This window comes from Equus quagga, chromosome 21 (assembly GCF_021613505.1).
Source record: "Equus quagga isolate Etosha38 chromosome 21, UCLA_HA_Equagga_1.0, whole genome shotgun sequence".
NCBI classification, from domain to species: domain Eukaryota; kingdom Metazoa; phylum Chordata; class Mammalia; order Perissodactyla; family Equidae; genus Equus; species Equus quagga.
This window is the reverse complement of record NC_060287.1, coordinates 32,922,198-32,938,265: the sequence shown is the minus strand read 5'-3', so window position 1 is coordinate 32,938,265 and position 16,068 is coordinate 32,922,198. Positions and strand designations below refer to the sequence as shown.

Sequence of the window (16,068 nt, the reverse complement as noted above, 5' to 3'; positions counted from 1 at the left end):
AAGGCATTTCCGGCGTCGTGACGCTCTTTTTGCGGAAGGGGTGGGGCTAGTCTGGGGCCACGCCCCTCACGCCCGGCGGGGGCGGGCCGAAGAGTGACAGCCCCTCAGCCCGCGCTAAGGCCCGCCCCTGCGCCGGAAGGAGGAAGGCGGGGGAGTCGAGCCTGCGCAAGGCGCGAGGTCACGTGATGCAACTGCCGGCGGAGAGGAGAAAGGGGCGGGGCCGGGTCGGAGGGGTGGGGCGGCCCTCTTTCCCCTCAGGTCACGCGAGGCAGGAAGTGGCGCCCGCAGCGAAGTATTCGAGATGGGGACCTCCCTGGACATTAAGATTAAAAGAGCGAACAAGGTTTATCACGCTGGGGTAAGTGGGGTGGCGGGGCCAGCACGTTCCGTCGTCTCCGGGGCCCCGCGCAGTGCTGCGTGTCCCTGGGCGGGGCAGGGGCGCTCCGCCAGGTGCGTCCCGCCAGGTGCGTCCCGCGCGCGGCCGGCTGTCCTACGGAGGGTCCCCGACGGAGTCGCCGCGGCATCCGGGGGCGTGCGGGGCCGAGGGGCCGGCGCCGGGGCTGCAGCGCTAACCGGCTCCTTGAACATCTGGCTCGGCCCGGGTCCGGGTTTGAGCTGAGCGCTGAGGGCGGAGCAGCTCGGTGACCACACGCCCCGCCCCCTCCCCCTCAGATGACTGCAGGGCTCTGTGACCGGAAGGCAGACTCACCTGGAAAGCAGAAATGTGCACTTCAGGCGGTGGTCAGCTCTAACGCTGTGCAGAAGTTACTCGTTTCTCTGGTTCTGTTCTTTGACGAACATACAGAAGGAATGGCATGTTAAAACGCAAGTCCAAAAAAATGAAAATGTTAACTATGCCATTAACAGGTTTTGCACCACTGGCCAATCGCTTAACCTCCTCGGGCCTCAGTTTCTTTATTTGCAAAATGAGGATGGTGCAAGGTTCCTGTAACTCGGAGAAGGTCAGCCTTTACATCGGAATCAGTCACCCTGGGGAATTTTAAATGGGGTTGCCCGGGTCCCAGTACTAGAGATAGCAGGGATTCTAGTGTGCAGCCAGGTTTGAAATCACGGCTAGCTCTCATACTCTGTGAAATAACATTGAGAGTAGTGGTTGGTCACATAAATGCAGAGCAGTCTCAAACGGGGTAGAATACCAGGCAAAGATCATGAATGGATGCTAAAATCTTTGGGTGCAAGAAGGTTGGGGAAACCTGATATTTACACAGACTCAAATGACCACCTTCCAGATTATTAATTACAAAAGGAAAAAACTACCTTCATAGTGGAGGAATGTGGTAGTCACCATGCTAAGCAAGACAACAGTGACCACCACCGTACCGTCACCACTAAAAGACTAACTGACGATATATTCTGGCATAATAATAGAGGGTTCCAGCATGGTGCACTGAGAAGGACACTGCTCACCTACGTGCTATTCCTGCCAAAAATCTTTAACCTAAATCAATTCATAAGGAAACAAGCATATCCAAATTGAGCACATTCTGTGAAATGATTGGCCTGGATTCTTCAAAAATGTCAATGGCCTGAAAAAAAGGGGAAGTTTTCCAGATTAAAAGAGACGAAAGGGATATGACAACCAAATACAATGCAGAGTTTTTGATATATAGGAGTATATTAAATAATAGATTTGTATTGGTGTCAAATTTCCCAAGTGTGGTATTCGTATTTTGCTTGTGTAGGAGAGTACTCCACATACTCAAGTATTTAGGAGTGAAGTGTCACAATAACTAAATTTTAAACCATCTTGCCATAAACTGTGTATGTGTGTGTGCACATGTGAGGGGAAGAGAGAAAGCAAATGTGGTAAAACAATAATTAGTGACTCTAATTGAAAGTTATATGGGTCTACTTTGTTGCTTTTTTTTTAATTCACAGCTTTATTGAGATCTAATTCAAATACCAGAAAATTCATCCTTTGTTGAATTCACTGGTTTTAATATGTTCAAAAAGTTGTGCAGCTATCACCACCATCTAATTTAGAACATTTTCATCACCCCAAAAAGAAACTCTGTATCCATTGGTAGTCACTCCTCATTCCCCCTCTGTCTCAGCCCCTGGCAATCACAGATTTACTTTCTGTCTCTATGGATTTGTCTATTCTGGACATTTCATACGAATGGGATAATTCATAATTCATTTATAATGAATCGTAAATTATAGAAGTTGAATCATACAATTTGTGGCCTTTTGTGGCTGGCTTCTATGACTTAGCATAGTTTTCAATATTCATACATGTTGTAGCATGTATCAGTACCTTCTTCCTTTTTATGTCTGAATAATATTCCATTGTATGGCTCTGGCACATTTTATTTATCCATTGATTTGTTGATGGACATTTTGGTGATTTTCACTTTTTGGCTATTGTGAATAATGCTGCTGTGAACGTTGTAGTACAAGTTTTTGTGTGAACATATGTTTTCATTTCTCTTGGATATATATTGAGGAGTGGAATTGCTGAGTGATACGGCAACTTTATGTTTAACTTTTTGAAGACCCACCAAATTGTTTTCCAAAGCATCTGCACCACTTTATGTTCCAGCGGCAGTGTATGAGGGTTCCCGTGTCTCCTCTACTTTGTATTCTCATAATTTTCTGTAGCTCGGAAGATATCAAAATGAGAATTGGGCGAGGCAGGAGACTATATACATTTTGCTTTAATACTCATTATTTCATTGAAAAGTTAGCACATTCCATTCAGAGATATTACTCCAGCTGAGATGTTTTCTGGGGTTTTAAATATGGTACAAGTAATGAAAAGTACATTTAGAAAAGATGCAGTAAATGGAATCATAAGTTGTCCCAGGTGATGTCTTACACAACTGGGACCACTCCTCGTGGGTGGTGGAGTTGAATGTGGTGTCAGCTGTGCACATCAATTGCCTTGGTGCCATCATCAGGAACAGAATCCGTGGTGATTGGCTTATGGCTGTGTTTCTCAATCTTCCAGTTACTTTTACACTTAATGCATTTTACACTAACGCAATTGCACTAAATGCGTTTTAAAAGGAGACCTTATATAGCGATTGTAAAAGAAAAAACATTAAAACTTTTCCTAAATAGATGGTTGCTATATATTTTTTAAAAGCCTCCCCAAAAGTTATTAAACCTATAAATCTAATCAATTGACAAAAATACACACCTGGACATATGTGCCGGTGACTCATGTGTTGGACTCGATGATCTGTGACTCAGGATAGGTGGAATAGGTGGCCAGCACTGTCCAGGCTGCTTCCTAAGCTCCCGGTGGTGGGACCCTTGCTGGCTAATTGCTTGATGAGGTCTCAGAGCCTGCGGACAGTGTATGTTTCAAGCGTAGTTTGCACCATGGTTGTGTGAGGGGTGGCCTCTCTTTCCCACCGGTGGAACTAATAACATACAAGTTTTCACTTTTCTCTATACATCTCAACAGCATTGGTAAAGCTTCAGTTACTAAAGATTTGACTCATCTGTCATCCTGTGAGAGCACAGTACCTGTAATTATGGTTTGCTTGAGGTGGCTTCCACCTGTGTTAGCCTGATCCCAAGGTCATAAGTGATTGTCATTCAGGTGAAACACGTTTGTCCAGGTAACCACATAAAGCACTTACGTTCCACCAGGGGTGCTTGGGAAGCACTGGTGTAGGGTTTGTCAACCAGGCCGCGTCACTCCCATTTTACTGATGAGGGAACTGGGGCCTAGACAGGTTGAGGAGTTTGCCCAAGATCACCCAGCTAATGACAGAGCCTGGCATCCAGCTGAGGTCAGTCAGGTTTCAGAGCACGTCCATCCAGGGGCTGGCCTTGTGGCCAAGTGGTTAAGTTTGTGTGCTTTGCTTTGGTGGCCCAGGGTTTCGTTGGTTCAGATCTTGGATGCATACATGGCACCGCTCATCAAGCCATGCTGAGATGGCATCCCACATGGCAGAGCCAGAAGGACCTATAGCTAGAGTATACAACTATGTACTGGGGGGTTTGGGGGAGAAGAAGAAGAAGAAGAGAAGATTGGCAGCCAATGTTAGCTCAGGTGCCAATCTTTAAAAAAAAAAGTCCATCCAACACTATTATAATACTTCCCTAAGAAAGGCCATTTTTATGCAAAATGGAGGAATTTGTAGAAATAGTTGTTATTAATTTCCTAGGAGAGCTATAAATAGCATTGTAATATTTCAGTTTAAAAAACTGCAATGACTTCTACTTGGAAAATGTGCTGTGAACACGAGAGAATGTATTGGGTTTAAAATTGACATTTTGGTTTTTTCCTAGGAAAAGGTTCTCATTGACAAAATGATGGAGTTTTTAAAATTATAGCCGAATCATTTTTTAAAATATAAACGTAATGCATGCCATATTAACAACTTAAGATTTTACAGAAGATAGGAAAGTGAAAAGTCAAGTCCTCCCGCCTCTTTCTGACACCGTTTTCTGTCCCTGGAGGTAGCCACTGACACTGTGTGTACTATTCCAGACATTGCGTATGAATAATAGGTGTGCGCACACACACACACAACTTGTTCTTTTTGCTCAACGGTGTATCTTTATCTTGGATACCTTTCCATATCACTGCATCTTCATAAATCTCCTTCATTTTTAGATTGTTATTTAATCAAAATAAACTTATTCAACCAGTGTCTATGAGGCTTACAGATCATTAGAGAGAGGGAGGTAAATATAGAAACAAAAGGTGATGAAGTGCTTGAGTAGGAGCATCTGTGGTATCTGATGAGCACCAGGTAGGGCATAATCGTTCTGGGGGAAGGGCCCTTTGGGAGCCTCATTGAGGTGGTGATGCTTGAACCTGCTTTTGAAATGTAAGTGCTGGGCGAGGGTCTGTCTCCCTACCTGGCATGTTTATTTCCGTCAGAAGGGTAGACAGTGGGAGCAAAGTGAAGAAGAACTCGTAGACGTTTGTGAAGCAGTCTGAGTGCAGTAAAAGGTTTCTTTTATTCTATTTCCCAATCATTTATAGTCACTTCTCACCTAATTTGATCGCACTTTTTAAAAGCGACTTCACTTTATCATCTTTCCAAAATATTTCCCCTCTTCCTTGAGATTATTCTGCTCTTGTTGTTGTTGTTTTTTAAACCTCATAAGTTGACTTATTAAATTGTAGCCTCCTCTTGAAAATGCACACATTTTCCTCTAAGTACTACCTTAGTTGCATCCCACAAGTGTTTGATTTTTAATAGGTTGGTGAATTCTTATAAAGCAGTCACCCTTGTAACCTCACCCAGGTCCTGCTGGAGAGGGGCAGGGAACCAGGAGAGAGAGAGACTGGAAGAAGGAGAAGCACTCTGCCTAGAAGCAGGCAGAAGACGCTGCTCCAAAGGACCCTGCTGTGGCTTCATGTTTTAGCAAGCTCATGCTCTGTGGGATGTGGGAAGACCCTGATATAATGCTGTGCTGCGTGCCCTGCAAGATTTGATTTGTAGTATTTTTATAATTGTACACCGTAAATATCTTCTGATTTCAATTATGATTTTTTTCTTTGACACATGAGTTGTTTAGAAATGTATGTTTTAATTTCTGTTAACAGAAACAACTATCACTCATAGGCTTACAATAATTCCTAAATTTAATATTTAAATTTTAGAAAATTCCTCACAAGAAGAGTATCTTTAACCAGAAAGTGAGATTATGATGGAGCAGAAGAATGTCAGGTCCAATGGTCAGGAGAAGACAGAATACCACAGGAATACTTCCTATAATTCAGTAGGAACCTTCAATAGGTTACTGACACATTTTATTTATACCTCTATCATTGCACCAATCAACTTCTGTTAAAATTAATTCATTCTACGAGTCTGCCTAACTAAAACATTTTGTTTATTTATATTGTATACCTAGGCCCGTCAGTACCTGCTACTTGGTATATGATCCAAAACTTTATTAAATGATAGTCGAAGCCTTAAAATATTTAAACAAAATTCATAAGACTAGTAGTTTTATAAATGCATTGATCAGAAAGGGAAAACTATGGTCTTATGGGTATGTTATAGATTTTACTTTGTAATTAGAAATAATGTTCTACATATAAATTGTAGACGGTAAGATTTATATTTGAGATACCTCTAAAGCTACATGTTGAATCCTCCATAACTGGTATTTACTTTAGGACGATCATTCTTAAGAAAATGATTCAAATAAATATGGGAATGGAGACTTCAGAATTCCTATATATACAGTTCTCTTCTCTCTAATTCAGGAATAGAAAATTGTCCACAATGTGATTCCCTGGTGTCTTCATCGCAATTTACACAGAATATACTCTTCCTCAGAGCTTGAAGCATTGTGGCCAAGCCACCTTCTCCTTGAGAGTGCTGCCCATGGAATCCAGAAACTTGACTTGTGTTTCCAAAGCCGCATGTATGGTATAAGACTATCAGGAATGTGATAAAAAGTCCCTAATTCTGTATTTCCAGTAAAAGTTTTAATTTCCCATGATGAAACCTAGCTAATGTTGTTCTATAATAACATAAACTAGGACAGTCCTTTCCAACTCCCACACTGCTTTAACCCTCCCAAATACTGAAGAGGTGGCATTTCCCCCCATTTTATGATTGAGAAGACTGAGGCTCGGAGAATTCAGTGCCATGCCAGCAACACTGATAAGCGTGAATATTTGAAATTGTCTCTTTATTCCCAAGTCTAGGACTCTATGTGCCTTTTCCAGATCTTCATTCTCATCTGTTGGATGGAGATGATACCTACTCAAAGGGTGTGTTGAGAGGATGAAATGAGATGGAATTTTAAGATATTCGTTAGAGGTTCTGACTTGTAGTAGGGGCTTAAAGCGTAGGTGGTGGTGGTGGTGTTACACTTTTCCATGGTGTCTGTTCACAGTCAGAATTGCTCGTTGTCTGCTTTGATGTAAATCAGGTTGTTAGTACACCCCACATATGGCATAATAAGTGCTTATCAGAGTGATGTCAGCATCGTGGCAGAGTGAGCTGTTCCCCTAGTCTCTCTCCACTAAGTTACAACCAAATAGATATTCATTAACCAACAGAGGATTTGCTACAAAGTATAATAGAACATCTGAGAGATCCATGCAGCCATGCATCTGAAGGTGGGGTACTTGATCCCCGAGAAGGAGTGTGAAAGGGTGAGCAGATCCTCTTCCCATCCCCAGTGGCAGTGATCTAGGTCATGGGTCCTCATGCAGCAGCTGGTGCATGACTGTAAGAGGAAGCGGGAGAGCAGGCAGGCCTGTGCACAAACACTTTCGCTTTCAGAGTTGCAGCCTGGCCCTCAGGAATGCTTCACACTGAGTGGCATGGCTCAGCCACAGCGTGGGCGCCCCCACCAAGCACAGCAGCCCAGGAGAACTGCCTGTGAGTGTGGAGCCAGCCAGTGCATGCACTCAAGTGCCACTCCCCTCCCACCTAATACACCACTTTGTCCAGTCCCCAGCCAAGGCAGCAGTTCCGCACCAGAGCGCTGGCATGTGTGTGTGTGTGACCCACGAGGTGGCTGCTGCCAGTGGGCAAACGCAGATGAACCCTATCAGCACAACTTCCAGCAGATGTGGCGGGTTCAGAAAATACAGTTCCTACCCCCACCAAGAGGTGGCAGATGGAATCTGTGACCTGATACTACCACTGTGCACCAGCAAAGGATCACTTCATCAAACACCATGAAAAACTATATTAATACTTCAGAGCAGAAGGAAAATGAAAAGGTTTCTCCAGAAACCAATCCTGAAGTCACAGAAATTTAGCATCTGAATGGCAGAGAATTCAAAATAGTTGTCATGAAGAAACTCAGTGAGTTACAAGAAAATTCAAAAGGCAGTTGAATAAACTCAGGAATGATATTAATGAGCAGAAGGGATACTTCACCAAAAAGATTGAAACTGTAAAATAAACCAAACAAATTCTGGAGATGAAAAACACAATGAAGGAGATAAAAAACTAGAAACCTTAAAACACAGAGCTCACATTATGGAGGACAGAAATATAGAAATGCTTCAGGTGGAAGAGGAGAGAGAACTAAGACTTAAAAAAAATGGGGAAATTCTTTGAGAAATATCGAACTCAATTAGGAAATGCAACATAAAGATGATAGGTATTCCAAAGGGAGAAGAAGGGTGAAAGGAGCAGAGAGATTGTTCAAAGAAATAATAGCTGAGAACTTTCTAAACCTGGGGAAGGAACTAGACCTACAAGTATATGAAGCCAATAGAACTCCATATTATATCAATCCAAAAAGACTTTCTACAAGACATATAATAGTAAAACTGGCAAAAGTCAATGACAAAAAATATTAAGGGCAGCATGGCAGAAGAGAATACTCTACAAAAGCCTATCAGGCTTTCAGCAGATTTGTCAGCAGAAACCTTACAAGCTAGGAGAGATTGGAATGCTATATTCAAAATACTGGAAGACAAAAATTTTCAGCCAGGAATACTCTATCCCACAAAACTATCCTTCAGATGTGATAGAGAGATAAAAGCTTTCCCATATAAGCAAAAGCTGAGGGAGTTCATTGCCACTAGACCTATCTTACAAGAAATGATCAAGGATGCCCTCGTAACTGAAACAAAAGGCAAATGTTTACAAAGCCTTGAGCAAGGACATAAATAGACAAAATCAGAAAATTGCAGCTCTTTATTAGAACAAGTTGGCAAACATTTATAACATAAAAGATAAAGGGAAGGAAATATAAGAAATAATTATAAACATTTTAATCACAAACTCACAATACAAAACAATAATTTGTGACAACAGTAACTTAGAAGGGGAAGTGGGAAGGGATGGAATGTGCTTAGGCTAATGGAGATAAGAGGCTAGCAGAAAATGGACTGTTTCATCTGTGAGACCTTTTATACAAACCTCAGGGTGTACACTAAACAAAAAATCAGAGCAGAGACGTAAATCATAAATAAAGAGAAAAGTGAGAAAACCATCACAGACAACCACCAAACTAAGATGGCAGTCAGGAATGCAAGAGAAGAGAAACAAGGGAAGTATAGAACAACTGGAAAACGAGATACAAAATAGCAGTATTAAGCCCTCATACATCAATAATCACTCTAAATGTAAATGGATTGAATTCTCCAATCAAAAGATAGAATGGCTGGATGGATTAAAGAACAAGACCCAACAATATGCTGCCTCTAGGAAATACATCCTAGCTCTAAAGACAAAGAGAGGCTCAGAGTGAAGGGATGGAAGATGATACTCCAAGCAGATGGCAAGCAAAAGAAAGCAGGTATTGTCATACTTATATCAGACAAAGCAGACTTCAAGATAAAAAAGACAATGAAGGACAAAGAGGGACAGTATATAATGATAAAAGGGACATTCCACCAAGAGGACATAACACTTATGAATATATATGCACCGAACACAACAGCACCAAAGTATATAAAGCAACTACTAACAGACCTAAAGGGAGAAATTGACAGCAACGTAATAATAGTAGGGGACCTCTGCACCCCACTTACGTCAATGGATAGATCATCCAGACAGAGTGTCAAGAAGGAAACAGTGGTCTTAAGTGAAATACTAGACCAGATGGACTTCATATGTATAGATAGATAGATTCCATCCAAAAACAGCAGAATACATATTCTTCTTAAGTGCACATGGAAGATTCTCAAAGATAGACCATATTCTGGGAAATGAGGCAATAAATTTAAGAAGATTGATAACGTTAAGAAGATTGAAATCATCTCAGGCATCGTTTCCAACCACAATGCTATGAAACCAGAAATCAACTACAAGTAAAAAGCTGGGAGGGGCCAGCCTGGTGGCGCAGTGGTTAAGTTCACACGTTCTGCTTCTTGGTGGCCTGGGGTTTGCCGGTTCAGATCCCAGGTGTGGACATGGCACCGCTTGGCAAAAGCCATGCTGTGGTAGACGTCCCACGTATAAAATAGAGGAAGATGGGCATGGATGTTAGCTCAGGGCCAGTCTTCCTCAGCAGAAAGAGGAAGATTGGCAGTAGTTAGCTCAGGGCTAATCTTCCTCAAAAAAAAAAAAAAGAAAAATGCTGGGAAAGTCACAAACGTGGAGACTAAACATCATGCTACTGAACAACTATTGGATCAATGAAGTAATCAGAGGAGAAATCAAAAAAATACCTGGAGACAAATGAAAATGAAAATACATCATACCAACTCTTATGGGATGCAGCAAAAGCAGTTCTAAGAGGGAAATTTATAGTAATACAAGCCCGCCTCAACAAACAAGAAATATCTCAAGTAATCTTAAACTACACCTAACAGAACTAGAAAAGAGCAAACAAACCCAAAAGTCAGCAGAAGGAGGAAAACAATAAAAATTAGAGCAGAAAAAAATGAAATAGAGACCAAAAAGACAGTAGAAAGAATCTATGAAACTAAGAGCTGGTTTATTGAGAAGATAAACAAAATTGACAAACCCTTAGCCAGACTCATTAGAAAAAGAGAGGTGCTGGCCCTGTGGACCAGTGGCTGAATTTGGCATACTCCACTTCAGTGACCCAGTTCGGGCATAGACCTATACCACATTTTGGGCAGCCATGCTATGGCAGTGACCTACACAGAAAATAGAGGAAGATTGGCACGGATGTTAGCTTGGGGTGAATCTTCCTCAGCAAGAGAAAAAAAAAGCCTCAAGTAAATAAAATTAGAAATGAAAGAGGAGAAATTACAACAGATACCACAGAAATACAAAGGATTATAAGAGAATACTATGAAAAACTATATGCCAAGAAATTGGACAACCTGAAGAAATGGATAAATTCTTAGACTCTTACAACCTCTCAAAACTGAATCAAGAGGAAATACAGAATCTGAATAGACCAATCACAAGTAAAGAGATTGAAACAGCAATTAAAAACCTCCCCCCAAAATAAAAGTCCAGGACCAGATGGCTTCTTTGGAGAAACTACCAAACATTCAAAGAAGATTTAATACCTGTCCTTCCCAAACTATTCCAAAAACCTGAAGAAGACGGAACACTTCTTAACTCATTCTGTGAGGCCAGCATCATCCTGATCCCAGAGCCAGACTGGGCAATGCAAAGAAGGAAAATTACAGGCCAATATTGCTGATGAACACAGATATAAAACTCCTTGACAAAATATTGGCAAATTGAATACAGCAATACATTACAAAGATCGTACACCATGATCAAATGGGGTTTGTAACAAGGATGCAGGGATGGTTCAACATCTGCAGATCAACCAGTGTGATACTCTACGTTAACAAAATGAGGAATAAAAACCACATGATCATCTCAATAGATGCAGAGAAAGTATTTGACAAGATCCAACGTCCATTTATGATGAAAGCTCTCAATAAAATAAGTATTGAATGAAAGTAACAACATAATGAAGGCCATATATGACACACCCACAGCCAACATCATATTCAACAGTGAAAAACTGAAAGCCAGGGCCGGCCTCATAGCCAAGTGGTTAAGTTTGCACACTCTGCTTCAGCAGCCCAGGGTTTCGCTGGTTCGGATCCTGGGTGTGGACATGGCACCACTCATCAGGCCATGCTGAGGTGGTGTCCCACATAGCACAACCAGAGGCACTCACAACTAGAATATACAACTATGTACTTGGGGGCTTTTGGGGAGAGAAGAAGAAAAACAAATAAATAAATAATAAAATAAAAAAGAAGATTGGAGACAGATGTTAGCTCAGGTGCCAATCTTTAAAAACACAAAACTGAAAGCCATCCCTTTGAGAATAGGAACAAGACAAGGGTGCCAACTCTCACCATTCCTATTCAACATAGTATTGGAGGTTTTGGGCAGAGCAATCAGGCGAGAAAAAGAAATAAAAGACACCCAAATTGGAAAGGAAGAATTGAAACTCGCTATTTGTGGATGACACAATCCTATATGTAGAAAACCCTAAAGAATCCATCATAAAACTAGTATAACAACTACAACAAAGTTGCAGGGTGCAAAATCAACTTACAAAAATCAGTTGCATTTCTATACTCTAATAATGAACTAACAGAAAGAGATTTCAAGAATACAATCCCATTTATAATCGCAACAAAAAGAATAAAATATCTAGGAATAAATATAATGAAGGAGGTGAGAGACCTATACACTTAAAACTCTAAGACGTCATGGAAAGAAATCGAAGATGACATAAAGAAGCAGAAAGATATTCCTTTCTCATGGATTAGAAAAATAACATAGTTAAAATGTCCATATTACCTAAAGCAGTCTACAGATTCAATGCAATTTCAGTCAGAATCTCAATGACATTCTTCATGGAAGTAGAACAACAATCCTAAAATTTATATGGAACAACAAAAGACCCCAAATAGCTAAAGCAATCCTGAGAGAAGAGAACAAAAGTGGAGGCATCACAATCCCTGATTTCAAAATATACTGCAAAGCTATAGTAATCAAAACAGCATGGTATTGGCACAAAAACAGGCACACGAATCAGTGGAACAGAATTGGAAGCCTCGAAATAAATCCATGCATCTGTGGACAGCCAATCTTTGACAAAGGAACCAAGAGCATACAACAGCAAAAAGAAAGTCTCTTCAATAAAGGGTGTATTTATAAAACTGGACAGCCACATGCAAAAAATGAAAGTAGACCATTATCTTACACCATATGCAAAAATTAATTCAGAATAAGTCAAAGACTTGCGTGTAAGACCTGAAACCATCAAACTCCTAGAAGAAAATATAGGCAGTACACTCTTTGACATGGGTCTTAGCCGCATCTTTCCAACACCATGTATACTCAGGCGTGGGAAACAAAACGAAAAATAAACAAATGAGACTACATCAGACTGAAGAGTTTCTACAAGGCAAGGGAAACCATGAACAAAACAAAAAGACAACCCACCAACTGGGAGAAAATATTTGCAAATCATATATCTGTGAAGGCATTAATTTCCAGAACATATGAAGAACTCATACAACTCAACAACAACAAAAAATCCCAATCAAAAAATGGGCAGAGGATATGTACAGACATTTTTCCCAAAGAAGTTATACAGATGGCTAATAGGCACATGAAAAGATGTTCAACATCACTAATTATTGGGGAAATGCAAATCAAAACTACAATAAGATACTACCTTACGCCTGTCAGAATGGCTATAATTACCAAGACAGAAAAACAAATGTTAGAGAGAATGTGGAGAAGCGGGAACCCTGATACACTGCTGGTGGAAATGCAAGCTGGAGCAGCCACTATGGAAATCAGGATGGAGATTTCTCAAAAAATTAAAAATAGAAATACCGTATGATCCAGTTATCCCACTACTGGATATTTATCCAAAGAACTTGAAATCAACAACTCAAAGAGACTTATGCACTCCCGTGTTCACTGCAGCATTATTCACAATAGCCAAGACGTGGAAGCAACCCAAGAGCCCATTGACTGATGATTGTAAAGAAGATGTGTGTGTTTGTATACATATACACACACACACACACACACACACACAATGGAATACTACTCAGCCATAAAAAGTAGAAAACCATCCTGTTTGCAACACCGTGGATGGACCTTGAGGGAATTATGTTAAGTGAAATAAGGCAGACAGAGAAAGACAAACAGTGCATGATTTCACTCATATGTGGAAAATAAACACATGGACAGAGAGAAGAGATTAGTGGTTACTAGAGGGTAAGCGGTTTGGGGGTTGGGTGAAAGGGGTAAAGGAGCACATATATTTGGTGACAGATAAAAATTAGACTATTGGTGGTGATTATGATGCAGTCTATACAGACACTGACACATGATAATGTACACCTGAAATTATACAATGTTATAAGCCATTATATAACATCAGTAAAATAATTGAGGAACAAAGTGCTTATGAGATGCTTTACAGGTTGTTGGATGTCTCCCCATGGTGGATTTGGAGGAAGCAGGGCCTGTGACCGAGGAGAGCAGATAGAGATTACCGCATTTTGGGCACTGACGGGTGAGAGTGGTTTTAGTATTGCTGTGTACTTTGCTTGGTGCAGTAAATGTGTTCTTGATCAAGAAGATTGACTCAAATGCATTGTCAATTCTATTTCCAGTGCGCTAGAGGAGCCTATTGGTTAAAAGAACCCCGCAGTAAAGTTTTTTGTAGTGTAGATAAAATTCATTTGTTTTTATAAATTCAGAATGTCTTACATTCTTAAATCCTAGCACACGTACTCATGAAAATGACACAAATATCATGGTTGTGAAAAACATAAATAAGAGATTTACTACCTGGCATAGCCAGGTTACAATGATAAGTGGTTCATACACTGTGGGCTGATTACTCTTACCACAGGAACCTCGAGATTTACATTTGGTCTTACTTGGTTTGCAAGTTATTTCCTGTTAAAAAAAATTGAAAGAGAAAAAATCCTATACTTAATAGTTCATTATTATGAAGAAAAATTGCAAAACTAGGATGGTATGAAAACAAAGCCTGACTATTCTGCTTTGTGCTACTGGATTCTTGACACATGAACGGTCACTTGGAGTAGATGCTGCTGCAGGTGCCTATCTACATAGGAAAATGTAGCTCTTTGAGCTCGGAGGGATCCTATTTTGTGGGAGGTAAATGAACCTTTTAGGAAACAGTCATCTAAGCTTTCAGTGGGTCTCTTTTCTCACTGACAATCTAATTCTCCTGAAAAGGCCCATCTCCCGAATCAACCTCACCCTTATATAATGTGTGAGAGGCGTGTTCCGAATTATCCTGTAGCGCTCCATTTGGTGTTTGTTGCAGCAGACTCTGTGCCGGCCTGAGCCTTGGTGAGCTTGCCTGACTGCTGTGGCTGTGTCAGTTTCTAGACTCTGCAGCACTGGACAGGTCTCAGCATGTCATGGATGCCCTTGACCCCCCGCAGGCTGCTCTGACGCTGGCAGGGCGGTGGGTTTTCGTCAGCCATCCTCTTGATGCTGAGTCACCAGTCCAGACCTCCTGACCTTGTGTCGTCCTGGGTTCAGCCCTGTGTCACCACCCACGCCCTCTCCGTGTGCTGAAACCTGCAGTCTTTGGCTCCCGCCTAATCCCTGCAGTGATTGTCCCCCAGTGCTGAGCTCCCAGCTGTGCAGCTCGTAGGTTTTGGGGAGCACATGCAGGTTTTGGGGAAATGGCACCTCTCTTTCCCTCCTGTTATTCCCCCTCTTTGACTCCTTCCCCACTGTGGCCCCAGCCTGAGTTGACAGGGCCCCACTGGTCTCTTCCACAGAAGGTCCAAGCTCTCCACCTGCCAGGAAGCTCGTTGGTGACATCATCCTTCCTCCCCGACGCCGGTCCTCCCCGACTGCTCTCTTATTGGCACAGGGGTGTTATGGGAAGGTTGTAAGTTGAATGCAGTTTCCCATTTGCTTTCCATTTTCCTTTCAGCTACGCTTTGGGAGTTTTTAACTCCCTAGCTCTGAATATCTCTTCATCTCATTCAGGTTTTTTATCAGGTAACTGTTACATATAAATTCAGTTCTTTTGCTAGACAAATCTATGACACCACCCCCACCCCCAGTTAGTTTTCTAAGTTTCAATTTCTGTTCAGAAAACAGAGTCACTTGTTAGCCGTGGGCTGCGTGGGCTGACCTGTTTCTCCTCTCAGTGAGTACACTAAGGCCAGACCGTTTCAGAAGAGCATTAACAAATTGACAAGTGACCGTATCATGCCAGCAAGAAAAGCACAATGTTCCAGAGCTCAGGAAAAACTTTGCCCTATGTGGATGGATAGCTTAGGGAGAGGTCAGTTTATGTGGTGACTTGCTTCAGGCCTGCTCACAATACCTGCCTGTGGTAGTTGATCCAGTGTGTGGCTGCTCATGGTCCCCGCCTGTGTTAGTAGATCCAGTGTGCCCAGCTCATGGTTCCCACATGTGGTAGTAGATCCAGTGTGCCCAGCTCACAATTCCCATTTATGGTAGTGGATCCAGCATGAGCCCGGCTCACAGTTCCCGCATGTGGTGTAGATCCAACGTGAGCCAGGCTCACGGTTCCCGCATGTGGTAGAAGATCCAGCGTGTGCCTGGCCCATGGTTCTTGCGTGTGATAGTAGATCCAGTGTTTGCCTGGCTCATGGTTCCTGCGTGTGGTTGTAGATCCAGCGTGTGCCTGGCTCACGGTTCTTGCGTGTGGTAGTAG

The 16,068-nt window shown here is 41.8% G+C and overlaps 1 protein-coding gene across 3 annotated transcripts in view; it reads left to right on the top strand.

Moving 5' to 3' along the window:
- The first annotated feature begins 232 nt into the window (after positions 1-232).
- Positions 233-16,068, top strand: part of LOC124231428 (vacuolar protein sorting-associated protein 26C) — a 53,064-nt gene continuing 37,228 nt past the window's right edge. For 2 of the 3 annotated variants that reach the window (XM_046648230.1, XM_046648229.1), the window contains exon 1: positions 233-358. In XM_046648230.1, the coding sequence (XP_046504186.1) occupies positions 302-358 (57 nt within the window). In that variant the 5' untranslated portion in view covers positions 233-301. The remainder of the gene's footprint in view (positions 359-16,068) is intronic. The other variant, XM_046648231.1, reaches the window with a different exon arrangement.